General features: G+C 38.9%; 1 protein-coding gene and 1 long non-coding RNA gene across 2 annotated transcripts in view; one reads left to right on the forward strand and one right to left on the reverse strand.

Annotated features, from left to right (window-relative positions):
• Positions 1-2647, reverse strand: part of LOC148118232 (uncharacterized) — a 61033-nt gene extending 58386 nt beyond the window's left edge. Inside the window, exons 1-2 of the mRNA XM_087901365.1 lie at positions 2284-2647; positions 16-130 (exon numbers count right to left, since the gene is read on the reverse strand). Coding sequence (XP_087757491.1) covers positions 16-130; positions 2284-2528 — 360 coding nt within the window. The 5' untranslated portion in view covers positions 2529-2647. The remainder of the gene's footprint in view (positions 1-15; positions 131-2283) is intronic.
• A 57-nt stretch (positions 2648-2704) lies between these two features.
• Positions 2705-27733, forward strand: LOC148118233 (uncharacterized). The gene is made up of 5 exons (XR_015736377.1): positions 2705-2784; positions 20895-21027; positions 21680-21709; positions 22417-22575; positions 26685-27733. It is a non-coding gene; the product is annotated as an uncharacterized LOC148118233 (long non-coding RNA).

The following is a 27733-nucleotide window of genomic DNA, read 5'->3' on the forward strand; positions in this document are numbered from 1 at the left end:
GAATCTTTGACCTACCTTCATTAGTGGTGTGGAGTTTTCATCATCCAGGACGTTTATCTCGCATTTATTGAATAGGAGAAAATAAACCATATGCAGATGACCATGAAAGCAGGCAAAGTGGAGCGCAGTTCTGTGAGAATGAGAGGTGTTTTAATGAAAACTCTAGGGCAGTATGCCAACATTCATAATCTCACATGTAATTATAAATAGTTTGTAACATTTAAGTCCACTGACCCATAAACAAATATTTAACTTCATTCTAAACATGTATTTTTTCTTATAACTTGCTATATTAAAACTGTACTATTACTATTAGTACTATTAGTACTATTAGTTATTATTAAAATGCTATTACTGCAGTTTGAATAAAACCCACAGCCATTGCAGCCTCAGTAAATGCTCCATCACTGAGCTGTGTAGTCAAGAGCAGACTATTTGAAGAAAAGGAATATGACTGTTGGGTTGTACTCCTTTTGATTTTGTATCCTATTCTAGACTCCACTACAACTACTTCTCAGTCTTACTGTGCTGTGATTTCTTCTCCATAAAATGAGTTGAAGAATACTTTTATTAAATTAAGATGCATCAGTTAGAACACTTTGCAATTATTCAGAAAATATTCTGAAACAACAGCTGAACATCTTTTAGAAATTTGTTATTAACAGTAACACCCAAATAAATGCATTTCAAGTCAGTGTTATATCTATTTTGTAAGTATATTATGGAGTATGTAGTTCACAAATTTTAAGACAATCTTTAAAACTTGAGACATATTCTGCTTTAAATTTAAGCTCCTGCTGCCTCAATGTCCAGGTAGCCTGGACTGTATATATGACACATTACTAAGATTGAGATTCTGTTAGTCACATTTTAATTTACCTAAAATTAAAATGTCATTTGCAATTCATAATGTACAAAAAAACATTACCAACACTTAGAAGCAATTCTTGGTACATAAAGTCATCATACCATCCATGGTATCTATTCTAAGTGAAGTGTGGTTTTATATATACACAAATATTTATATATTTTTATATTTATTATAATTTATATATTATATAAATTTATATTTATTAAATTAAATATAATTTATTATGTTTATTATATATATTCATTCCCAGTCTTTACACTGTATACATATTTTATATATATACACACACACACACACACACATATGTATATCCTAGTCTTTATAGAATGTTTTAAAGATGGTTATGTAAAGTACTATTGCTTAAAACTGAAAAGTATCAACAGCAAAATCTAAATGCCTAGCAAATTTGCTTTGATATATAAGCAAACTTTATAACTTCAAGTCAAAGAAACTAAGTATGGAGCTTCAAGTCAAATAAGTAAGTATGGTTCATGTTTGACAATAGTTAAATTCATTGAATATATAGAAATTCAATGTTTCTCTGCCTAATGTCAGTATCTAATATGAATTTCACAAGGGAGGTTTAGGATACTGTGGTCTTCCAAGTTAAGCAAAAACTGGGAAAGCAAGATAGTTTGTTGATTTGTAAATCATGCAATTCTCAGCAAGCTCTAGTCACCTCTATCAGAAATATGCAAAGATGTCAGAAGTAACTCTCCAAGAACTTGGAGCTCATCACCACATTGTGTTATGAAAAATGGTGACTGATCAGAACAAAGCTGAATTAGCCTTCAGGAAAACATGTAGTGAAGAGGGAAGAAACTTAAGAGAAATCAGGAAAATCTAGTGAGATGGGAGAGTGAGATCCCAGGTATCTAGTGGGAAGAAAACAAGAACATGAGAGAAGAGGAGGGGAAGGCAGAGCATATAGCCAACTTTCAAAGTTTGATTTTTTTATTCTTCAGTAAGGAATATAAACGTTAGTGCACACTGATAAAAATACATTTCAAATGTATTTTGGCTATTTTAGGTGGAAGAAAAATTATGAGGAAGATTATTTGAGTTCTGCACTTTCTACCATTTATGTAACATTGTGTTATGTATATAGAAATTAAATCTCATTTCTTTATATTTTGTTTTTTATTCTATTCCATATTAAATGTTCCTTAAGAAAATGCCCGATGGAGCAATTATGGGTTGACAATAAACTTGCTGAAGCTTTGGTCTTACATTCCTCCTGCTCCAGAAGATCCGGACATGGACATCTGTGTGAGCACAGGTGCCAAGGAGCCGGGAGCACAGAAAGCATAGCTGAGCTCGCCTCACCTCGTTGGCCACAGAGCTGGGAAAGCTGGGGTTCTCCCATCACCCGATTTCATCAGGCCCCTCATCTTTAGCCCATATGTTCTCACCGTTTCCTTGGGTCCTCATCATTCACTTGAAAACCCTCCTTCGCAAGGAGACGCAGCGCCACTTTGAGGTTTCCTGAGCACACTGCTCGATGAAATTTATTCTCTGCTCCATATGGCTGTTGGTAGTGGTTAATTCTGCGGTTACCGCAGAACAAGGTCTCTCTCTCACCACTTGGGCCGTCACAAAACCCCAAGGGGGTTTTCGGCTCCTTCTTAGAGAAGAACTTTCTGAGGGTGGAGAACATCGCTGTGACCACCCTCCCGTCAGCTCAACTCGAAATAATTTTATAAAATGAACTTTTAACCACTGACCGCCTAACAATCAGAGTCAAACTCCACGACTCTCCCAACTGTTAGACTCTGGTTTGACCGGTCAAACAGAAGCATTCAGTTATGGAACCGCCGTTGCTAAGTAACACTGGTAAACAAAGGCATGCTCGTTCTTCCTCAGGCATAACTGACAGTTCATTGAGCAAATCATGCTCACTGCGCACGTGTGCGGTAAGTGTTGCGGTTTTCGTTAGATTTATTTTTTTATTTTTTGACATATTTCTTCTTATTATTATTTTTTATTAAAAATTTCCACCTCTTCCCCGCCTCCCTTTTTTCCTCCCCCTCCCTACCTACCTCACTCCCTCCCCTCCTTCCATTCCCTCCATCTACTCCTTCACTCCACCCGCCATCCACTCCTCAGAAAGAATAAGGCACATTGCTTTGGGGAAGGTCCAAGGCCCCCCTACTATATTTAGGCTGAGCAAGGTATCCATCTAAAAAGAACAGGTTCCCAAAAAGCCAGTACGAGCAGTAGGGATAAATCCTGGGGCCCCTGCCAGTGGCCCCTCAGTCTGCCCCACCATACAACTGTCACCCACATTCAGAGGGACTAGTTTGGAACTATGTGGTTTCCTCCCTTTCTGACTGGAGTTGGTGAGCTTCCATTAGTTCATGTAAACTGTTTAAGTGGGTGAACCCATCATGGTCCTGACCTCTTTGCTCATATTCTCACTCCTCCCACTATTCAGTTGAATTTGGGAGCTTAGTCAGTGCTCCGATGCAGGTCTCTGTGTCTGTTTCCATCAGTTTCTGGATGAAGGTTCTATGGTGATGTTTAAGATATTCATCAGTCTGATTACAGGCCAGGTCCAGTCCAGGAACCCTCTACTCTATTGTTTAGAGTCTTAGGTGGGGTCATCCTTGTGGATTCCTGGGAATTTCTCTAGTGCTAGGTTTCTTGCTAGCCCAATAATATCTCCCTCAATCAAAATATCTCTTTCCTTGCTCTCATCTCTTTTCTTTCTCCATCTAAACTATCCAGTCCCTCAAGTTCTCCTCCCCCTTCTCCTTCTCTCCTTGTCTTCCTCTTCCATCCTCCTTATTTCTCCCACCCCAACCTCCCAATTTTGTCAGGTGGTCTATCTATTTCCCCCTTCCAGGTGAATCTATGTATGTTTTTCTTAGGGTTCACCTTGTTACTTAGCTTCTCTAGGATCATGAACTATATATAGGCTCACTGTCCTTTGCTTTACAACTCGTATCTACTTATGAGTAAGCACACACCATGGTCATTTTTCTGGGTCTGGGCTACCTCACTCAGGATGTTTTTTTTCTAGTTGCACACATTTACATGCAAATTTCAAGATGCCATTGTTTTTTTACTGCTGAGTAGTACTCTAAGGTGCAAATATGCCACATTTTCTATATTTGTTCTATGGTTGAGGGGCATCTAGGTTGTTTCCAGTTTCTGGCTATTACAAATAATGGTGCTATAAACAGAACTGAGCAAGTGTCCTTTTGGTAAGATTGAGCATCTTTTGGGGATATGCTTACGAGTGGTATTGCTGGGTCCTGGGGCAGGTTGATTCCAAATTACTGAGAAACTGCCATACTGATTTCCAAAGTGGTATGCAAATTTGCATCCCCACCAGCAATGTAGGAGTGCTTCCCTTACTCCACATCCTCTCCAGCATGAGTTATCATTAGTGTTTTTGATCTTAGCCATTCTGACTATTGTAATATTGTATCTCAGAGTTGTTTTGATTTTCATTTCTCTGAAGGCTAAGGGTGTTGAACATTTACTTAAGTGTCTTTTGGCCACTTGTGATTCTTCTGTTGAGAATTCTCTATTTACTTGTGTACCCCATTTTTAATTGGATTATTTGGACTTTTGATGTCCAATTTCTTGAGTTCTTTATATATTTTGGAGATCAGGCCTTTGTGTAATGTGGAGTGAGTGAGGACCTTTGCCCATTCAGTAGGCTGCTTTTGTCTTATCGACTGTGTCTTTTGCTTTACAGAAGCTTCTCACTTTCAGGAGGTGGCATTTATTTATTGTTGTTCTCAGTGTCTGATCTACTGGGGTTTTATGTAGGAAATGGTCTCCTATAGCCATGCATTGAAGACTACTTCCCACTTTCTCTTCTATCAGGTTCCAAGTGGAGAACTTTGTATTGAGGTTTTTAATCCATTTGAACTTGATTTTGTGCATGGGGATAGATATGGATCTACTTTCATTCTTCTACGTGTTGACATTCAGGTATATCCTAACATTTTTGGAGATGCTTTCTTTTTTTCATTGTATAATTTTAGTTTTCAGAAAAAATCAGGTGCTCATATGTGTGGGCATTAATATACAGGTCTTGGATTTGATTTGGTCAACCTCTCTTATTATGCCAACACCAAGCTGTTTTCATTACTGTAGCTCTATAATAGAGCTTGATGTCAGGGATGGTGATGCCACTGGAAGTTCCTTTATTGTACAGGATTGTTTTGAGTATCCTGGGATTTTTGTTTTTCCATATGAAATTGATTATTTTTACTATGTTGATCCTTCCTATCCAAGAGTATGGGAGATCTTTCCATTTTCTGGCATATTCTTCAATTTCTTTCATCAAAGACTTAAAATTCTTGTCAAAAAGGTTGTTCACTTCTTCAGTTAGTATTATCCGAGGATATTTTATGTTATTTGTGGCTATTGTGAAGGGTGAGGTTTCTCTGATTTCTTTCTCAGTTTCTTTCTCATTTGTATATAGGAGGGCTACTGATATTTTTTTTTGGGTTGATCTTGTATCCTGTCACTTTACTAAAGGTGTTTATCAGCTGTAGGAGCTCCCTAGTAGAGGGGTTTGGTCACTTTGTATACTATCATATCAGCTGCAAATATGAAAGTTTACTTCTTTCTTTCCAATTTGAATCTCCTTGATCTCCTTTTGTTGTCTTATTGCTCTAGCCAGAACTTCAAGAACTATGTTGAATAGATATATAGAGAAAGTGGACAGCCTTGTTTTGTTTCTGATTCTATTGGAATCACTTTGAGTCTCTCTCCATTTAATTTGATGCTGGCTGTTGGTTTGCTATATATTGTTTTTATTATGTTTAGATATATTCTTGCATCCCTGATCTCCCCAAGACCTTTATCATGAAGGGGTGTTGGAATTTTTGAATGATTTCTCAACAAATAAGATGATCATATTTTTTTTCTTTCAGTTTATTTCTAAGATAGATTACATTGATAGATTTTCATATGTTGAACCACCCCTGCATCTCTGGGATGAAGCTGACTTGATCATGGTGAATGATTTTTTTGATGTATTCTTGGATTTAGTTTGTCAGCATTTTATTGAGTATTTTTGCATCTATATTCATGAGTAAGATTGGCCTGAAATTCTGAGTCTTTGATGTATTCTTGGATTCAGTTTGTCAGTATTTTACTGAGTACTTAGGCATCTATATTCATGAGTAAAATTGGTCTGTAATTCTGAGTTGGTTTCAGTATCAGGATAACTGTAGCCTCATAAAAAAGAGTTTGGCAGTGTTCCTTCTGTTTCTACTATGTGGAACACTTTGAAGAATATAGGTATTGTCATTTTCTTAAATAGTGACAGATGGCAAGGAGCCAGCCCATTGTGGGTGTTGATCCTGGGTGTTCCTGGGTTCTGTAAGAGAGCAGACTGAGCAAGCCATGGAGAAAAAGCCAGTAAGCAGCACCAATCAATGTCCTCTGAATCAGTTCATTGACTCCAGGTTCCTGCCCAGTTTGAGTTGCTGTCCTGACTTCCTTCAAGGATAAACATCAATATGGAAGTGTAAGTCAAACATACCCTTTACTCTTCAACTTTCATTTTTTCAGGGTATTTTCTTTAGCAAACAAAACCTTATCTAATTCAGGGAATTTGCAAACATGACTGGCAGCAGAATAACATTTGAAGTTCAACTTTGTAGCATCTTCAAGATCAGGAACAACCATACTTTAGTAAGACTTTGAGCTTTAGGTTTGCAAGCTGTTAAAAAACTGTAATGGTCACATTGTCTTTTCTAGTTTGAACCATTTGGTCCATTCTTTTGGGACCAAGGCTTGCTTAGTTGGCATCAGCAACCACTTTGGCCGTAGAAATGTTTATCAACTGGATCTGTGGCAGCTTGTTACTGTCCTGGTAGGTGCCTTTTCCTCTGTTGACAGACTTTACAACAGGTGGCTGACTCCTGGTGATACTTGCTTCAGCATGGCAACTTCGGCTATGTCTGCACAGGATCAGGAGATGACAGACCCGGATTCCTAACCACTGTAAAGTAACGGTTTCTCAGTGCCTTATCCATAAACTTTCCAGAAGCTGTGCCAACAGAAGAACCTAGATTAATACATTTTTTCCTTTTTTTTTCTAGATTAATACTTTTAAGATAAAATATTCCAGATTGTTACTTTTCTCTTTAATGTTAAAATTCAAATATAGGATATATAAATTATATGCATATAAATGTTTTTTATTTTATTACTTTAAAAAATACCAATCCAAATTCCCACTTCCTTCCCTCCACCCACTCCCCTCCCACTCCCTCCCCACACCCGCCCCCAACTCTCTCCAATCTTGAAAAAGAGCAAGGCACCCTGCCCTGTGGAAAGTCCAAGGTCCTCCCTACTATATCAAGGTTGAGCACGGTATACATACAAAGAGAATATGAGCCCCCAAAGCCAGTACATGCATTAGAGATAAATCTCAGTGCCAGTGTCATTGGTCCCTTAGTCTGCCCCAACTGTGAACCACATTTAGAGGGACTCTTTTGATTCCATGCTCTTTAATTCTCAGCCCAGTTGGAGTTGGTGAGCTCCCATTAGCTCAGACACATTGTCTCAGTGGGTGAACCCCTCATGGTCTTGACTTCCTTGCTCATACTCTCCCTCATTCTACTCTTTAACTCGACTTTGAAAACTCAGTCCAGTGCTCTAATGTGGGTCTCTGCCTCTGTTTCCATCTGTTGTTGGACGAAGGTTCTATGGTGATATTTAAAATAATCATCAATCTGACTACAGGGCAAGGCCAGATCAGGCACCCTCTCCTCTATTGCTTAGGGTCTTAGCTGGGGTCATCCTTGTGGATTCTCGAGAAATTTTCTAGAGCCAGATTTCTTGCTAATCCCAAAATGGCTCCCTCAATCAAGATATCTCTTTCCTTGCTCTCATATCTGTCCTTCCTCCATCTCAACTATCCCATTCCCTCAATCTCTCCCCAACTCTCCCCTTCCCTTCCTCGCATATAAATGTTTTGAGAGGGTGTCTTATAATATGTGATTTATGTAAGGAATTGGAAATACAAATAGGAATATATAAATAATGTATATTGTAACATTTCTATATGTCCTATATCTTGGAATCTGGAAAAGGATTACAAGGTCCAGAATGCACTAGTTTTCCTAGATGCAAACACAAGGTCATACACTTTAATATTTTTCTATGCCTACTGTTCCCTAGTTAGGTTGTTTGTTTGCTTGTTAAGGTCAAATTTCTATCATGACTGAATATTGTAAGAAGGAGTTGGGACAAACATGATGAATAAAAAACATAATTTTTTTCAAAATACGATGTTAAATGTGTGATTTCTATGATTCCCATTTATATCTGCTAATACATTTGTCTGATGGTTTTAACTGGTGGATTTATTTTTCTTGATACATGAGACCAAATTATTAATTTCCTTGAAATTATCATACTCAACCTGTTACCATAGCAAATTAAGCTTTGGGGTTGTCTGTAACTAGGGTTTTTGCTTTTTATGTCTGTGATAATATATAATGACCAGAAGCTTCTTACAAAATAGTGTCTTTGGGCTTCCAATTCCAGAGGCAAAAGGGTCTATCATGGTGGGGAGACTCAGCACAAGTGGCAAGACGAGGATACCTAGAGATTCCATCTCTAGCACAGGCTGGAAACAGAGAGAAAACTCAGTGGGCAGAGACTATAACCATTCAAGGCCTGCCTCCAGGGACAGATGTCATCTATCATAGCCCCATCTCCCAGATGTTCCACATCCTCCCCAGTAAGCACCACCACCTGGGACTAACTTTTCAAATATCTGAACCTGTGGGAGACAGTCTCATTAAAAGCACCACAGAGACCAATATAAAGGTCTGACATAGTCTGGAGATACGCAGGAAACAGGAAACATTTTTTATGAAATAATAGCAGAAATTTCCTCATATCAAGGGAAATTAGTGAACTCATCTATAGACCACAACAGTCACGGTTGGATAATAATCTCTCTGCATAGCATTGTAGTTATGTTAAAAATTTAAAACTATTTCACATTTTTATTCTTGGGACACTATGTACCTCTGCCTCACTGTGAACACCAGACTGACCTCAAGCTTCCAGAGATGTACATATCCCTATGCCCTTCCTGGTGCTGGACTTAAAGGCATTGCTACTACTCCTTGCCTCACAAAAAATACATCAAGCCTTTGTACTACACTGAAAATCCAAGAACACAGAAGAAAATCTCCCAGATAGAAGCTTCAAGAGAGAATTAGTTTTCCTACAAAGGCAAGCCGATTCATGACCACTTAGTAAGGATAGATAGATAGTCAGACACAGAGACAGACAGACGGGGGGAGAGAGAGACAGAATTTTAGAATGAAGTATTGCAGCTGTCAAACAGAACAAACGTCAAGCAAGATTCCTGTACAGAATAACGGAATCCATCAACCTTGAAGAAGCAATACAGAGACATTGCAGGTTAAACATAAACTAAAGCCAAGGAAGACCAAGAGGTAACACTGCACATGCGCAGTGAGCACGCTTTCATGAGCTCGTGTTGCTTAGCAATGGCTGTTCCATAACCAGCCCCATCCGTTTGTACTGGTCAAACTGCGCAAAGGAGGGCTCGTTACTTCTGGACCCTGCAGAGGTAGGGTGTACATTTTGGAAGGATTTTGTTTGTGGTTTAAAGTTCACATTGCTTTTCAAAAGATATTTAGTGTTAAGCTGAGAGTAACCTGACCATAGCGATGTTCTCCATCCTGAGGAAATTCTTCTGGTTTTTGAAAGAGCTGAAAACCCTGTAACCCTAACTCTTATGACCCAGAAAATGAATTTCATGAAGCAATGTGCATGGGAAACATTGAAGTGACGCTTTGTCTAATCCATAACAAGAAGTTTCATGTAAATAATGAGGACGAAGAGAAACGGTGAGAAACTTGGAAGCTAAGGGTGTGGGGCCTTGAGGAAATCAGGTGATGGGAGAAGCGTACCTCTCCTAGCTCCATTGAGGGCCACAGAGGTGAGGCGAGCCCAGCTATGCTTTCTGTATTACAGTCTGCTTGGCACATGTGATCACAGAATTCCAGTGTCTGTATCATTTTCTGGAGCAGGAGTACTGTAAGACCAAACCTCCAGCAGGCTAGCTGTCACCCCCTAATCCCCATATGGAGTATTTTCTTATTGAGAGCATTAAATATGCAATAGAATAATACAACAAATATAAAACAATGAAGTTTAATTTAAATGTTCATAATAAATACAGGGTGTAAAAATTAAAAAGAGCAGAATGCAAGGCCCGTTCCTTATAATGTGTCCTCTTCTCACTTAAAACTATACAAATATAATTCAATATAAATTTTACATTAATGTGTACTAACATTTCCACCCCTAACTGAACAGTAATAGAAAAATCCTAATTTGAAAAGGTGTCTGTGTGCTCCTCGCCCTCGTCCTCTTTCATGTTCTCATTTCTCAGTGGTGCCCTGGGGAAATCATTCTCATCTCAGCAGATTCCCGTGTGTCACTTAAGCACCTCCACTTCGTATTGTTCTGAGGAGGAATTCAGTACCACCTTATTCAGCCACCATTTTCATAACAATTTGCTGACAAGCTCCAAGTTCTCTGCAAGTTGCTTTTGACATCTTTCTTTCTGATTGAGCAAATAGAGTTTGCTGGGGGTTTCATGGTTTGCAAATCAATAAAGTCATTTTGCTTTCTCATTTCACTTAGCTAGAGATTTCTATATATTCTGTGATTTTAACTGTTGTCAAAGTGATCCATACTTGGTCATTTCACCTCCAAGATTTTTTTGACTTAAAAATCCTTAAAAATCAATCTAAAATTTTATGTGTATTTAGATTTTGCTGTTGATAGTTTTCACGGTTTTTACCCCTAGTGCTTCTTGCATAGCTAGCATTTTTCAAAGTCCAGAATAAAGACTAGGAATTCCATGCATGTATGTCACATTTCAATTAGTGCAAGGCATCATGAGTTACATGCTGACATTCTTCCTTGTGTATTGATTGATTTTAAGTGTTGACAATCATTTAATACATTGTGAGTTGTAAATGACATTGCAATTTTAGATGAGTTAAAATGTGACAAAAGAGAGCCTCAGGCTAGGTACTGTGCTGTATCCACAATTCCAACTACCTGAAGGCTGAAGAAGGAGGAGCATAAATTTAAAGCAGACTGTTTCTCCAAAATTAAAATGATTCTCATAGACTTTGTGAAATATACATTCCTTAATATACTGCTGAATTAGAAACAATGGGACTAATATTGACTTTAATTGTGTTTATTGCAGTGTTACCACCAATAACTTAAATATCTAAAAGATGTTCAACTGTTGTTCAAGTATATTTTCCCAGTCATTGCAAAGGTTCATATTAATGCATCCTAATTTGTCAGCAGAGATATAATCCCTTTTACTCCCAACTTATGGACAAAGAAACTACAACACAGAAAGGCTGAGTGAGAAGTCAATAGCTGAGAATGGATCCTAGAACAGGATGCATATTCATTAGGAGTTCAGCGCAATAGTCACATTCTTTCTCTTTGTCTACCTAGCTCAGTAGTGGGACACTTATCTTGGCTATCCCAGGCTATGGTTGTAGTGTATGAGAGGAAAATAAAATAAAATAAAATAAAAACAGGAATTGTGTTGGAATTTTGATGGGGATTGCATTGAATCTGTAGATTGCTTTGATAAGATGGCCAGTGAAGTATAGAATAAGTTTAAAATGAGATGTCTTGTGACAACTGAAGACAGGATCGAAACATTGCAATGCTTAGAAACATGACAATGTGCAGTCCGCTGAGGAGTAAAATTCTACTGCTCTTTGGACTACGGTAAAAATTCTATTCACAGGACTAGCTATGTGGTTTTCAGTTTAGTTGTGGAATAGACAGTATTGTGAATTAATAATTGATAGCACTGCAGGATGGTTTTGCACCTCAGTTTCTTGCACTATGAGAAAGGAAGTGCCTCATGGCAGAACAAATCATTCTGTGAATAGGCATGCCTCTCAAGATTATCTGAGGTAATGTACTTTCTAACCACTAACTGTGGTCTAGAACAGTAGGAGTCACTCAAATAAAAATATCATGGGAATATTCTAGAAAATATTAGCAAGGCATCAGTTACTTTAAAAGTATCTATTATGCCTGGGGTGGTGGCACAGACCTGTCATTCCAACACTTGGAAGGCAAAGGAAGGCATATCTCTGTGAGTTTGATACCAGTTATGTCTACAAAGCACGTTCCTGGATAGCCAGAGTTGTTACCAGAGCAGCCCTATGTCAAAAACCAAAAAATATATATTTTATATGAAATGAATATAGGAAAGAATGATATATAATCAGATTAATGTTCCTAATAATATTGAGAGGACTTTCTAATTTAGAATATTATTTTGTCTGTCATATGATCTTCCAGGAGCTGATAGATATCATATTAGTATTTTGAAAATTATGAGCTTTTTATTTACTGACTGATCATGAAATTCTTAAACACTAAATAATGTATTCCTCATATTTAAGTATGTTAAGCATGGATAGAACTTAAAGTTGTAGGCTGTTGTGTGACTCTTTATTTTAAATTGCCTTCTTTGAACACAAAAACATGATGTCATGTTTTCCTGAGTGACTATTACTCTTTACCAGATACTGCTCAGGTTGTTACCCAATAATTCTTTTTTTTTATTGTTTTACTTTTTCATTTTATTATTAAAAATGCTTTTCATTTTACATACCAATCCCAGTTCCCCTTTTCTCTCCTCCCATCCAGCACCTCACACTCTTCTGACCCCTTCCAAGCCTCCCCTCCCATATCAATGCAGAGCAAGGTATCCCACCAAAGGGAATGTGTTCCAAAATACCAGTTCATTCTCCTGGGATAGGTCCTGGTGCCACTTTCATCCCCCCGCCTAAATAGATCAAGCCACTATCACCCACGTTCAGAGGGTGTAGTTGGTCCCATGCAGGTTCCCCAGCTGTCAGTCCATTATCAATGAACTCCCACTAGCTCCAGTCAGCTGTCTCTGTGGTTTTCCCCCAACATGCCCAACATCTCAAATAGCTGAAAAATGTTTAAGGAATTGTTCAACATCCTTTGCCATCAGGGAAATGTAAACCAAAACAACTCTGAGATACCATCTTACACCAGGCAGAATGGTTAAGATCAAAACTACTAATGTCAGTTTATGCTGGAGAAGATGTGGAGTAAGGAGAACACTCCTCCATTTCTAGTGGGAGTTCAAACTTTTTTTTTAGTTTATTAAAATATAAAAGTTTCCATTTTCGCCCCTCCTCCCAACACCCTCCCACTCCCCCCACTCCCTCTCCTCTTCCCTCTCCATCCCTAAGAGCAGTCAGGGTCTCCTGCCCTTTGGGTAGTTCAAGTTCCTCCCCGCTCCCTCCAGGACCAGGAAGGTGAGTATCCAATCAGACTGGATCCCCAAAAATCCAGAATATGCAGAGGAAACAAGTCCCAGAGTCATTGTCAATGGCTTTTTAGAAAGATTTCGGGCCAGCCACATTCAGAGAATCCAGCCTCCTCCAGAGAATCTGGTTGGATCAAGCGCTCCTTCAGTCCCAGTCAACTGGCCTTGGTGAAGTCTCATTAGATCAGTCCCCTTGTATCAGTGGGTGATCGCTCCCCTTGCGGTTCTGATTTCCTTTTTCATGTTCTTCTTCCTTCTGCTCCTCCTTTGGACCTTGGGGGGCTCAGTCCGGTGCTCCAATGTGGATCTCCGTCTGCATCGCCGTCCATCGCCGGATGAAGGTTCCCTCTGATCTTGCCCTCCCTGCTCACGTTCTTCTTCCTTCTGCTTCTCAGTTGGACCTAGGGAGTTAAGTCCAGTGTTCCAACGTGGGTCCCTGTCTCTATCTCCATCTATTGCCAGATGAAGGATCTATGGTGATAAGCAAAATATTCATCAGTATGGTTATGGGCCAAGGCCAGTTCAGGCACCCTCTCCTCTGTCCAGAGAGCAATCTGGGGATCTCTCCTTGGACCTGGGATCCCATTTACAGTCAAGTCTCTAGTAAACCCTAAACTGACTTCCATAGTTGAGATATGTTCTTCCCTGAACCCATATCTAGCCTTCCTCCCTCCCCGGACTCCCAGTCCCCCGAGCATTTCCCATTCCTCCCCTGCTCCCTTCTCTCTAACCTCCTCCTCTTCCAACTACCCTCCCAACCCCCCATGCACCTTTGGTTACCTGGAACTCTTGTCTATTTCCAATCTCCAGGAGGAAAACTACCTGAATTTTCTTCAGGTTCACCTTCTTCTTTTTTTTTTTTTTTAGTAAATTTTATTAAATTATAAAAGTTTCCATTTCCGCCCCCCCTCCCAACACCCTCCCACTCCCCCCACTCCCCCCCCTCCTTCCCCTCCGTCCCCCAGGGCAGTCAGGGTTTCCTGCCCTGTGGGAAGCTCCAGCTCCCTCCCCCTCCCTCCAAGTCCAGGAAGGCGAGCGTCCAAACAGACTGGATCCCCAAAATCCAGCATATGCAGAGGAAACAGGTCCCAGTGTCATAGTCAATGGCTTTTCAGAAAGACCCCGGGCCAGCCACAGTCAGAGAATCCGGCCAAATTCCGAGAATCTGGCTAGATCACGTCCTCGTTCAGTCCCAGTCCGACTGGCCCTGGTAAATTCTCATCAGATCCGTTCCCTTGTATCAGTGGGTGATAGCATCCCTCGCAGTACTGATTTCGTCTTTCATGTTCCTCCTCCTTCCGCTCCCCCTCCGGACCTCGGGGGGCTCAATCCGTTGCTCCAATGTGGGCCTCCGACTGCATAGCCGTCCTTCGCCAGACGAAGGATCTATGGTGATAAGCAAAATATACATCAGTATGGTCATGGGCCACGGCCGATTCAGGCACCCTCTCCTCTGTCCAGAGAACAATCTGGGGGATTTCTCTTTGGACCTGGGATCCCATATATAATCAAGTCTCCTGTAAACCCTAAAATGGCTCCCTTAGTTGAAATATATTGTTCCCTGATCCCATATTCATCCTACCTCCCTCCCCCCCCATCCCCGGCCACCAAGCTTTCCCCGTTCCTCCCCTACTCCCTTCTCTCTAGCCCTCTCCCCCTCCATCGACCCTCCCACCCCCCCATGCACCCGAGGTTACCTGGGACTCTTGTCTATTTCCTACCTCCTGGTGGATAGCTAAATAATCTTCATCAGGTTCATCTTCTTATTTAGCTTCTCTAGGATCACGAATAATAGGCTCAAAGACCTTTAATTATGGTTAGAATCCACTTATGAGTGAATACATACCGTGTTCCTCTTTTTGGGTCTGGCTTACCTCACTCAGTAAAGCGTTTTCTATTTCCATCCATTTGCATGCAAAATTCAAGATGTCATTGTTTTTAACCGCCGAGTAAAACTCTAATGTATATATGTTCCACACCTTTTTTAACCATTCTTCTATTGAGGGGCACCTAGGTTGTTTCCATGTTCTGGCTATTACAAATAGTGCAGCTATGAACATAGTTGAACAAATGCTTTTGTAGTATGATAGGGCATCTCTTGGGTATATTCCCAAGAGTGGAATTGCTGGGTCCTGAGGGAGGTGACTCTCAGTTTCCTGAGAAACCGCCACACTGATTTCCACAGTGGCTGCACAAGTTTGCATTCCCACCAACAATGGATGAGTGTTCCCCTCATTCCACATCCTCTCCCGCATAGGCTATCATTGGTGTTCTTGACTTTAGCTATTCTGACAGGTGTAAGATGGTATCTCAAAGTGGTTTTGATTTGCATTTCCCTGATTGCTAAGGAGGTTGAGCATGACCTTAAGTGTCTTCTGGCCATTCAAAGTTCATCTGTTGTGAATTCTCTGTTCAGTTCAGTACCCCATTTTTTAATTGGGTTAATTAGAGTTTTAATGTCTAGTTTCCTGAGTTGTTTGTATATTCTGGAGATCAGACCTTTGTCTGATGAGGGGTTGGTGAAGATCTTCTCCCAGTCAGAAGGGAGCCTTTTTGTCTTACTGACAGTGTCCTTTGCTTTACAGAAGCTTCTCAGTTTCAGCAGGTCCCATTTATTCATTGATTCTCTTATTGTCTGTGCTACTGGGGTCCTACTTAGGAAGTGGCCTCCTGTGCCTATATCTTGTAGACTACTTCCCACTTTCTCTTCTATCAGGTTCAAAGTGGACAGATTGATGTTGATGTCTTTAATGAATTTGGACTTGAGTTTTGTGCATGGTGATAGATATGTATCTATTTTCATTCTTCTACAGGTTGACATCCAGTTATGCCAGCACCATTTGTTAAAGACGCTTTCCTTCTTCCATTGTGTACCTTTAGCTCCCTTGTCGAAAATTAGATGTTCATAGGTTTGAGGGTTAGTATACAGGTCTTCTATTCGATTCCATAGGTCGACTTCTCTGTTCTTATGCCAATACCAAGCTGTTTTCAATACTGTAGCTCTGTAATAGAGTTTGAAGTCAGGGATAGTAATGCCTCCAGAAGTTCCTTTATTGTATAAGATTGTTTTGGCTATCCTTGGTTTTTTGTTTTTCCATATAAACTTGATTATTGTTCTCTGAAGGTCTGTGAAGAAGTTTGATGGGATTTTGATGTGGATTGCATTGAATCTATAGATTGCTTTTGGTAGAATTGCCATTTTTACTATGTTGATTCTCCCAATCCAAGAGCAGGGGAGGTCTTTCCATTTTCTGGTATCCTTCTCAATTTCTCTTTTCAAAGGCTTAAAGTTCTTGTCAAATAGGTCTTTCACTTCCTTGGTTAGAGTAACCCCAAGATATTTTATGCTATTTGTGGCTATCGTGAAAGGTGATGTTTCTCTGATTTCCCTCTCTGCTTCTTTATCCTTTGTGTATAGGAGTGCCACTGATTTTTTGGAGTTGATCTTGTATCCTGCCACGTTACTAAAGGTGTTTATCAGCTGTAGGAGTTGTTTGGTAGAGTTTTTGGGGTCTCTTATGTACACTATCATATCGTCAGCAAATAACGAAAGTTTAACTTCATCCTTTCCAATTCGAATCCCCTTGATCTCCTTATGTTGTCTTATTGCTATTGCTAGAACTTCAAGCACTATATTGAGGAGGTATGGAGAGAGTGGACAGTCTTGTCGCGCTTCTGATTTTAGTGGAAAGGCTTTGAGTTTCTCTCCATTCAGTTTGATGCTAGCTGTCGGCTTGCTGTATATTGCTTTTATTATATTTAGGTATGATCCTTGTATCCCCAGTCTCTCCAACACCTTTATCATAAATGGGTGTTGAATTTTGTCAAATGCTTTTTCAGCATCCAATGAAATGATCATATGGTGTTTTTCTTTCAGTTTATTTATATGATGGATTACATTGATAGATTTGCATATGTTGAACCATCCCTGCATCTCTGGGATGAAGCCTACTTGATCATAATGGATAATTTTTCTAATGTGTTCTTGGATTCGATTTGCTAGTATTTTATTGAGAATTTTCGCATCGATGTTCATGAGTGAGATTGGCCTCTAATTCTCTTTCTTGGTTGTGTCTTTGTGTGGTTTTGGTATTAGGGTGACTGTAGCTTCGTAAAAGGAGTTTGGCAGTGACTCTTCTGTTTCTATATTGTGGAATACATTAAGGAGTATAGGTATTAGATCTTCCTTGAAGTTCTGGTAGAATTCTGCATTGAAACTATCTGGTCCTGGGCTTTTTTTGGTAGGGAGATTTCTGATAACAGCTTCTAATTCTTCACGACTAACAGGTCTATTTAGATTGTTCACCTGTTCTTGGTTCAATTTTGGTATATGGTACTCATCTAAAAAAATGTCCATTTCTTTTACATTTTCCAACTTTGTGGCATATAAACTTTCGTAGTAAGATCTAATGATTCTCTGAATTTCCTCTGTGTGTGTGGTTATGTCCCCCTTTTCATTTCTGATCCTATTAATTTGCAAGTTCTCTCTCTGCCATTTGATTAATTTGGATAGGGGTTTGTCAATCTTGTTGATTTTCTCCACGATCCAGCTTTTTGCTTCATTGTTTCTTTGGATTGTTTTCTGTGTTTCTATTTTGTTGATTTCAGCCCTCAGTTTGAGTATTTCCAGTCTTCTACTCCTCCTGGGTAAATCAGCTTCTTTTTTTTTTCTAGAACTTTCAAGTGTGCTGTTAAGTCTCCAAAGTGTGCTTTCTCCGTTTTCTTTAATTGGGCACTTAGTGCTATGAACTTTCCTCTTAGCACTGCTTTCATAGTGTCCCATAGGTTTGAATATGTTGTGTCTTTGTTTTCATTAAATTCAAGGAAGAGTTTAATTTCTTTCTTTATTTTTTCCTTGACCCAGGGGTGATTTAGTAGTTGACTGTTCAACTTCCATGAGTTTGTTGGCTTCCTGGGGTTAGCATTGTTGTTGAATTCTAATTTTAATCCATGATTATCTGACAAGACACAGGTGTTTACTAATATTTTTTTGTATCTGTGGAAGTTTTCTTTGTTACCAAGTATGTGGTCAATTTTCTAGAAGGTTCCATGATTGCAGAGAAGAAGGTATATTCTTTCCTATTTGGGTGGAGTGTTCTATAGATGTCTGTTAAGTACATTTGATTCAGTACCTCCAATATATCTTTTATTTCTCTGTTAGGTTTCTGTCTGATTGACCTGTCCATTGGTGAGAGAGGAGTGTTGAAGTCTCCTACTATTAGTGTGTGTGGTTTGATGACTGCCTTGAGTTCTAAAAGTTTTTCTTTTACATAAGTGGGTGCTTTTATATTAGGGGCATAGATATTCAGGATTGAGATTTCCTCCTGATGAATTGTTCCTGTTATGAGTATGAAATGTTCATCTCCATCTCTTCTGATTGATTTTAGTTTGAAGTCGATTTTGTTAGATATTAGAATGGCCACACCCGCTTGTTTCTTAGGTCCATTTGCTTGAAAAACCTTTTCCCAACCCTTTACTCTGAGTAGGTGTCTGTCTTTGTGGTTGAGGTGTGTTTCTTGTAAACAGCAGAATGTTGGATCCTGTTTTCGTATCCAATCTCTAAGGCTGTGCCTCTTTATAGGTGAGTTGAGTCCATTGATATTAAGTGATATTAATGACCAGTGATTGATGACTCCGGTCATTTTTTTGGGTAGTAGAATGTATGTGTTTTCCTTCTTTGAGTTGTGCTTGTGAAGGGTCGCTAGATGTCTGAATTAATGTAGGCAGTGTTGAGAATGTTGGATTCCTTGGGTTGTGATTTTCCTTCTAATATTCTCTGTAAGGCTGGATTAGTAACTACGTATTGTTTAAATTTGTTTTTATCCTGGAATATTTTGTTTTCTCCGTTGATAGTGAACAATAGCTTGGCTGGGTAAAGTAGTCTGGGCTTGCATCCATGGTCTCTTAGTTTCTGCAGTACCTCTATCCAGGACCTTCTGGCTTTCATGGTTTCCATAGAGAAGTCTGGTGTAAGTCTGATAGGTTTACCTTTATAAGTTACTTGACCTTTTTCCTTTGCAGCTCTCAATGTCCTTTCTTTAGTCTGAATGCTTTGTGTTTTGATTATTATATGGCGAGGGGATGTTTTTTTCTGATCCAGTCTATTTGGTGTTCTGTATGCTTCTTGAACCTTCATAGGAATTTCGTTCTTTAGGATGTGAAAGTTTTCTTCTATAATTTTGTTGAGTATATTTTCTGGACCTTTGAAATGCATTTCCTCTCCTTCTTCTACTCTTATTATTCTTAGATTTGGTTTTTTTTATTGTGTCCCACAGTTCCTGAATGTTTTGTGATGAGAATTTGTTGGATTTGCTGTTTTCTTTGGTCAGAGTGTTTAATTTCTCTATGGTATCCTCAGAGTCAGAGATTCTTTCTTCTATCTCTTGTATTCTGTTGGTTATGCTTGTTTCTGAAGTCTCTGTTCGTTTACCTAGATTTTCCATAGCCAGCCGGCCCTCGGTTTGTGATTTCTTCATTGACTCCATTTCAGTTTTCAAATCTTGAACTGTTTCTATTACCTGTTTGATTGTTTTTTTCTTCATTTCCCAGAATTTCATTTACGGATTTACTCATTTCTTCAAACTTTTTGGTATATTTCTCTTCCATTTCTTTACTCATTTCCTCAATCTTTTTGTTATACTTATCTTCCATTTCTTTATGGCAGATTTTCACCCCTGTTTAAGTTCCTCTGTTATTTTCATAAAGATCCACTTAGAGTCGATTTCTTCTATTTCTTCTGGAGTAGGGTGTTCAATTCTTCTAGTTTCGAGCTCCCTGGATTCTGGAGATGTCATGTTGCCTTTCAGGTTGTTGGAGGAATTCTTGCATTGGCGCCTGCCCATCTCCTCCACTTTGGATGAAACTCCTCAGCACTTTCTGGATAGAATTCCTCAACACTCTCTGGGTAGGACTTCTTAGCACTCTCTGGATAGAGCTCCTCAGCACTCTCTGGGAAGAGCTCCTCAGTAGTGCAACAGGGCTAGCTGGTCTTCCCAGGACCCGGGAGACAAAGGGCCTGCAGCAGTGGGGGGAGGGAGGGGTCCTGTCCCAATAATTCTTCTTTAAGTCTCACTTCTGCTAAGGACAGCAAGTCATCTTTAACTACATAAACTTTACTGAAGATGAAACTAGGTGAGTCGTAGAGAAGCTTTGGAGTGACACAGTGGTGTTCGTTCCTATTTCCCCACTTTCGAGGTGTGCAAGCCCTGAACATGATTTAATCACCACATGTGCTTTTGAATGTGCGGAGAAGAAAAGTGGCAAATTTACTTATATAGCACACAGTTCAATGCTGAATGAGTGTCAGCATTGTGCTTATTAGTGTCAATATTTGAAATCTCTATGGATTCTTTTAAACAAAAAGTATTATTTTTATAAAATCACTAGCATTGCTTTAATCATACAAATGGCTATTTCTTACTTGACAGGAAGGAATGGAATGTTTCTTATGTAAATCTTTGAATAAATCTAATAAATGATATCATAAGCACACAAATTCCCACATTAAATTGCACTCATGCCCTCAAGATACTTAAGTCTGTTAAAAACTGATCAATTATACACAAACAGACCAGCCATTTGAGTGGTAAAATACGTTCACTGAACATTTTAATCAGTTATTCCATTGGTCTGTCATTCCAGAACAACACTACATGTGGAGATAAATGGGATTCTAAAGGTGTTGTTGAACTTCTATTGAAACAAGGCATGGCTCACTTCTTATGGAGTGCATTTGGATGAAGTGCACTGCACTATGCTAGCAGGAAATCACAATGTAAGTATACACATCACAGTGCTAATGAAGACAAAATTGTGCACAGAATACTTACAGCTGTTGTATTTACACAAGGTGAGAGTGAAGTGAAAGGGTTTTATTCAACTCCTTTTGGCCAAAGAGCAAGCAAAAGGAAAGTCCATGGGAAGCAGCCATGGGTGAAGGATAAATGTCTCAGGACTAATTTATGATGATTCCAAAATCAATGCCAGGGACATTAACATATTAGGCAAGTGTTCTACCACTGAATTGCCTCAAACCACTAATTCTGATTTAACATTTATAATGACTGGATTTCAATAAGTGAATATGAATATTCCCAGATTGAGATTGGTATTTGTATCAGTACATTCAATACACTTTGTAAGTCTTTCCTAAACAAAGCTGATTCTAAACTACTTTAATCATTCTATATTTTATATAATCTGTATTCTCTTGGCAAATCAAATGTCTTATTCAAATATAAAAGGATTGTTTTCAATAGAAATCTTTTAGAAACAGGGCATTAGAGTAGCAAGTATACTAATAAGTATCTATGTAAATATACATTTTTAAAACTCACACTTCAGTTTTGATGAAGAATAAGTTTCATAGTATAAACTAGTTCATTTGTCAAAATCTGTAGTTGATCATTTTCCATTTATATTTCTAGGCTTGGTTTCTGCACATATGATTCATGAAGGTAAGAGTTAGGGTTTACCTCAAGAGTATGGTTGGGTTATCAATGCAATTAATTTTTACTTATTCTATGATGTTTATGTTTAATTCAATTATAATTAGAGAATCCTACTCTGTTCTTAATATTAGATTCTATTATTAATTTTTGCTGGATGCTTCTGAAAGTATTCAAGAAATTGTGCTTTTAATATAACTGTAGCATCAAAGCATGGATTTTAAGATATAATAGAAACAAGCATGCACAGTTGAAAGTATAATAGAAACAAACAGTGATATGAATGATTTATTTACAAGACCATTAGACAGATATTTGATTACAACATTATCCCAGGTACAGCAGCCAAATAAAATAAAATTATCTGGTAAACGCCTAGCAATTAAGATGTAAGTGAAGTAGCACTAAGGAAGCCAGAACAACTTTTATCTAACAGTTAAACTGAGATTGTCAATGAAATGAGTTATGTTCTCTCTCACTTCCCCCACCTCTCTCTCTCTCATCTTTCTGCCCCCTGTCTATATCTATATGTGTGTATGTATGTATGTATGTATGTATATGCATGTGTATATATACACATATACACACGTGTATACACATATATACATGTATACATTTACATACACATATATGTAGATATATTTGACTCTCCTCATTTCCAACTCCCCACATTCCCTATTCCCTCTCAAATTTACAACTTCTCATTATTTTTACAGAAACACAAAAGTCCGTTTCCTGTTGCATGTTTATAACTGATCACCTGGGATTGGAAACCTATTTGGGAGTTCATCCCTTCTAAACACTGCTTCACACTCCCTCATCAGCCATGAATCGCCTGCAGTTCTTTAACTAGAGACTGTGCCACCCAAACTTAGGTATGTCAACTTGTGCAAATGTCTTTATGCAGGTCCTGTTTAGGTATTGTTGAAATTTTTATGGACTACAATCTTATCCTGCCTAGAAGATACTATAGAGCAGCAGGCATTCTTGTACTCTGGCTCTTGCAATATATGTTCTCCACAACTGCACTTTTCTCAATGTCTTGTGTAGAAGTGCTGCAGCAGTTGGTGGTGAGCATGCAGTAGTTACTTACTCTTTCATTTTAACAGTTGTGACTCTCTGTCTACTGCCAAAAAGCTTCTCTGATGATGTCACCCACCTGTCTGTGGGTGTGGTTGTGTATCTAAGATAAGTACTTAGAATACAGCTAGAAATGACATGAGTTTAGGCAAATTACGGGTCCCACCAGAGGACCAAGCTATACAACTGTAACATGTATGCAGAATGTTTAAGTCAGTCCCTTGCAGACTCCCTGGTTGTTGGTTCAGTCTCTGTGAGCCCCTATTAGTTGAGTTTAGTTGATTCTGTGAGTATCCTTGCTTTGTCTTCACCCCTCTGGCTTCTACAATCTTTTATCCTCCTCTGCAGGTTTCCCTAAATTCTGCCTAATCCTTGGCCATGGGTCTGCCTCTGTTTTAATTAGTTGTTGGGTCAAACTTCTCTGATGACAGTTGAGCTAGGCAATAATCTGTGTATAACAGATTGGCCCCTTCGTCAGTCTCTAAGCCACCCTTATTCCAACATATTTCATAGGCAGGACAGGAAAGTTATGTGACTGGGTTGGTTTCCCACTTCCTCCACTTGAAGTCTTGCCTGGACACAGAAGAGAGCCAGCTCAGGTTACATATCTCTATTGTTAGCAGTGTTAGCTGTGGCCATCCCTGTAGTTACCTGGGAGATTCCCTTGTGCCAGATTATTAACTGGCTCCCAGATACCCCCTATTCTATAGTCTCTTTCAATACTCTCAGATTTTGTTCCCCACAACCTACTCACTCTTGTTCCCATGCCAATCTGCCCTTGGTCTACTCATGAAATCTCCTCTATTTTCCCCTTCTCAGGGACATCTAGGCATACTGTTATGAGCCCTCCTTATTACTCAGCCTCTCTGGTTAGTGGATTATAGCATAGTTATCCTTTATTTTATAGCTTATATCACGATTTATGGGTGAGTATATACAATGTGTCTTTCTTAGCCTGAGTTACATCACTCAGGACATTTTTTTTCCATTTCCAACCTTTTTGCTTCAAATTTGCTGGTGTTATTGGTTTTAAAACTCGATTGTATTCCATTGTGTAAATATTTTACATTTTCTTTATTCATGCCTCACTTAATGGACATCAAGGTTGTTTCAGGTTTTGGCTATTACAAATAAAGCTGCAAAAAAGATGCTATGAACATAGTTGAGCAAGTGTCTTTGTGATATGAATGAAGTATATGCCCAAGAGTTTACTGCTGTGTCTTCTGGTAGATTGATTCCCAGTTTGCTGAGAAACTGCCACACTGATTTCCAAAGTGACTATACAAGTTTACACTCCCATCAGCAATGGAGGAGTGTTATGCTTGCTCATACCCTCTCCAGCATGAGCTGTCACTTGTGTTTTTTATCTTAGCCCTTCTGACAGGCATAGGCTGGAATCTCAGTGTCATTCTGATTTGCCCTTCCCTGATGGCTAAGAATGTTGAAATTCTCCTTAAGTGTTTCTCATACACCTGAAATCCTTCTGTTGAGAATTCTCTGTTTAGATCTGTACCCCATTTTAATTGGATTATTTGATTTGTTGTTATCTAGATTCTTGAGTTTTTTATATACTTTGAAAATTAGTTCACTGTCTTATGTGGAGTTGGTGAATGTCTTTTCCCATTCTGCAGGTTGCTGTTTTTCCTATTGGCAGCGTCCTTTGCTTTACAAACCTTTTCAGTTTCATGGGGTCCCATTTATTAAGTGTTGATCTTAGATTCTGCGCTATTGGTGTCTTGTTCTGGAGGTTGTCTCCTATGTCAGTGTGTTCAAGGCTACTTGTTGGGAGCTGTGAACCCCCAGATGTTGAATTTCTGGTAAACAACTTGTAATGCTTGCAGATGCTCTGAGCATGAGCCCCTCAGGAGTTCCTGATGTCAGGGGAATGGTTTCTGGTGGTTTGGCTGGGGAGTGGCTATCAGTTAAGGATCCCTATATAAGCTACTCCAGAATACAATAAAGGGGGCATTTCTGTTTCAAGGATGACCCATGTCTCTGTCTATGTGTCTTTGTGTGTTTCAATCTCCAGCCCCTTGCCCAGTTCACGAACTGTATGGTAGCACATAGAGCACAGACGGGCCTGTTGCACTACAGCTACTTCCCACTTTTTATTATCTCTGCTTCAGGATGTCTGCATTAATGTTGAGATCTTTAACCCACTTGGACTTGATATTTGTACCTAGTGATAGATATGTACCTATTTGTGCTCTTCAGTATGCTAACAATCCAGTTATTCCATCACTGTTTATTGAAGATGGTTTCTTTTTTCTATTTATAATTTTAGCTTCTTTATCATTATCAGATGTTCATAGGTTTGTGGATTTATGACAGAGCCTTTGATTCAATTCCCTCAGTCTACCAGTCTGTTTTTATGCCAAAACCATGTGATTTTTATTACTATAGCACTGTAGTAGAGCTTGAAATCAGGGATGGTGATACCTCTGAAAGTTCTTTTATTGTACAGAGTTGTTTTAGCTATCTGTGGAATTTTTCATATGAAGTTGAATATTGTTCTTTCAAGGTCTATAAAGAATTATTTTGAAATTTTATTGGTGATTGCATTGAATCTGTAGATTACTTTGGGTAAAATGGCCATTTTTACTCTGTTAATCTCACCAATCCCTTAGCATGGGAGAATTTACCATCTTCTGATATCTTCTCCAACTCCTTTCATCAAAGACTTGAAGTTCTTGTCATACATGTCTTTCATTCCTTAGTTAGATTATAACCAGTGTTTTTTTTTATCATTGAGACTATTTTAAAGGTTGTTGATCCCCTGATTTCTATCTCAGTCCTTTTTTTATTTGTTTCTAGGAGGATTACTGAGTTTTTTTCAAATTAATTTTATATCCAGCCACTTGACTAAAGGTGTTTCTCAACTGTAGGAGTTCCCTGGCAGTTTTGGTCTAGCTTAGGTATACTATCATGTCATCTGGTAATAGTGATACTTTGACTTCTTCCATTCTAATTTGTATCCCCTTATTTTCCTTTAATTGTCATATTTATCTAGCTAGAATTTCAAGTAATAAATTGAATAGGCACGAGGAGAGTGAACAGTCTTGTCTCTTTTCTGATTTTGATGGAATTCCTCTGAATTTCTCTTTGTTTAATTTGAAGCTGGTATTTTGCTTTCTATAGTTTCTTTTTTTTTATGTTTAGGTATGTCCCTTGGATCTCTGATCTCTACAAGTCAATTATCAGGAAAACGTGTTAGATATTTTCAAAGGTTTTTTCAGCATCCAAAGAGATAATCATGTGGCTTTTTCCTTTCAGTTGTTGCTATGGTGGATTACTTTGACAGACTGTTTATGTTGAAGCATCCCTGCATGCCTTTGATGAAATCTATTGGATGATCTTTTTGATGCATTCTTGGATTCAGATTGCCAGTGCTTTACTGAGTATTTTTTCATCATTATTCTTGTGTGAAATTAGTCTGTAATTCTCTTTCTTTGGTAAGTCTTTGAGTCGTTTGGTAATCCGGGTAACTCTGGCCTCATAGAAGGAATTTCACAATGTTCGCTCTGTTTCAATTTTGTGGAATAATTTGAAGAGTATTATTAATTCTTCCTTGAAAGGCTGGTAGAATTCTGCATTCAAACATTCTGTCCCTAGACTCCTTTTTGTGGGGAAGGGACTATATCTATTTCCTTAGGTGACATTGTGTTATTTAAATTGTTTGTCTGATCTTGATTTAATATTGTTAAATATAAACGTTAGTGCACACTGATTAAAAATACATATCAAATGTTTTTTGGATATTTTTGGTGGAAGAAAAATTTTGAGGAAGATTATTTGAGTTCTGCACTTTCTATCGTTTATGTAACATTGTGTTATGTATATAGAAATTAAATCTCATTTCTTTATATTTTGTTTTTATTCTATTCCGTATTAAATGTTACTTAAGAAAATGCCCGATGGAGCAATGATGGGTTGACAACAAACTTGCTGAAGCTTTGGTCTTACATTCCTCCTGCTCCAGAAGATCCGGACATGGACATCTGTGTGAGCCCAGGTGCCAAGGAGCCGGGAGCACAGAAAGCATAGCTGAGCTCGCCTCACCCCTGTTGGCCATAAAGCTGGGAAAGCTGGGGTTCTCCCATCACCCGATTTCATCAGGCCCCTCATCTTTAGCCCATATGTTCTCACCGTTTCCTCGGGTCCTCATCATTCACTTGAAAACCCTCCTTCGCATGGAGACGCAGCGCCACTTTGAGGTTTCCTGCGCACACTGCTTGATGGAATTTATTCTCTGCCCCGTATGGCTGTTGGCATTGGTTAATTCTGCAGTTACCGCAGAACAAGGTCTCTCTCTCACCACTTGGGCCATCACAAAACCCCAAGGGGGTTTTCGGCTCCTTCTTAGAGAAGAAGAGCTTCCTCAGAGTGGAGAACACCGCTGTGACCACCTTCCTGTAGCTCAACACGAAATAATTTTACAAAATGAACTTTTAACCACTGACCGCCTAACAACCAGAGTCAAACTCCACCACTCTCCCAACTGCGAGACTCTGGTTTGACCAGTCAAATAGAAGCATTCAGTTATGGAACCGCCATTGCTAAGTAACATTGGTAAACAAAAGCATGCTCGTTCTTCCTCAGGCATAACTGATGGTTCATTGAGCAAATGATGCTCCCTGCGCACATATGCGATAAGTGTTGTGGTCTTCCTTAGGTTTATTATATGCATATCCTGCAAAGTCTACATTGATCCCTCAGGGTTTGTAGATTCCTGTTTTTCTACACAGTATCTTGCTTGATGCTTCTTTGGGATGCAGGGATGCAATTATTCATTATAATATCCTTTTCTTGAGTTTGTTGCTGTTGTTAATTTTTGCTTGTTTGTTTTTGTTTGCATTTTCACGAAGAGGTCACGGGTGGGGATTCCTTAGTAGGGAAATTGAACTTCTTTCTTGACGTTTCTCTCTGGTGTTTTGGTTCTGTGCTCTTGGAATT

This window comes from Myodes glareolus, chromosome 24 (assembly GCF_982192425.1).
Source record: "Myodes glareolus chromosome 24, mMyoGla1.1, whole genome shotgun sequence".
In the NCBI taxonomy this organism is placed as follows: Eukaryota; Metazoa; Chordata; class Mammalia; order Rodentia; family Cricetidae; genus Myodes; species Myodes glareolus.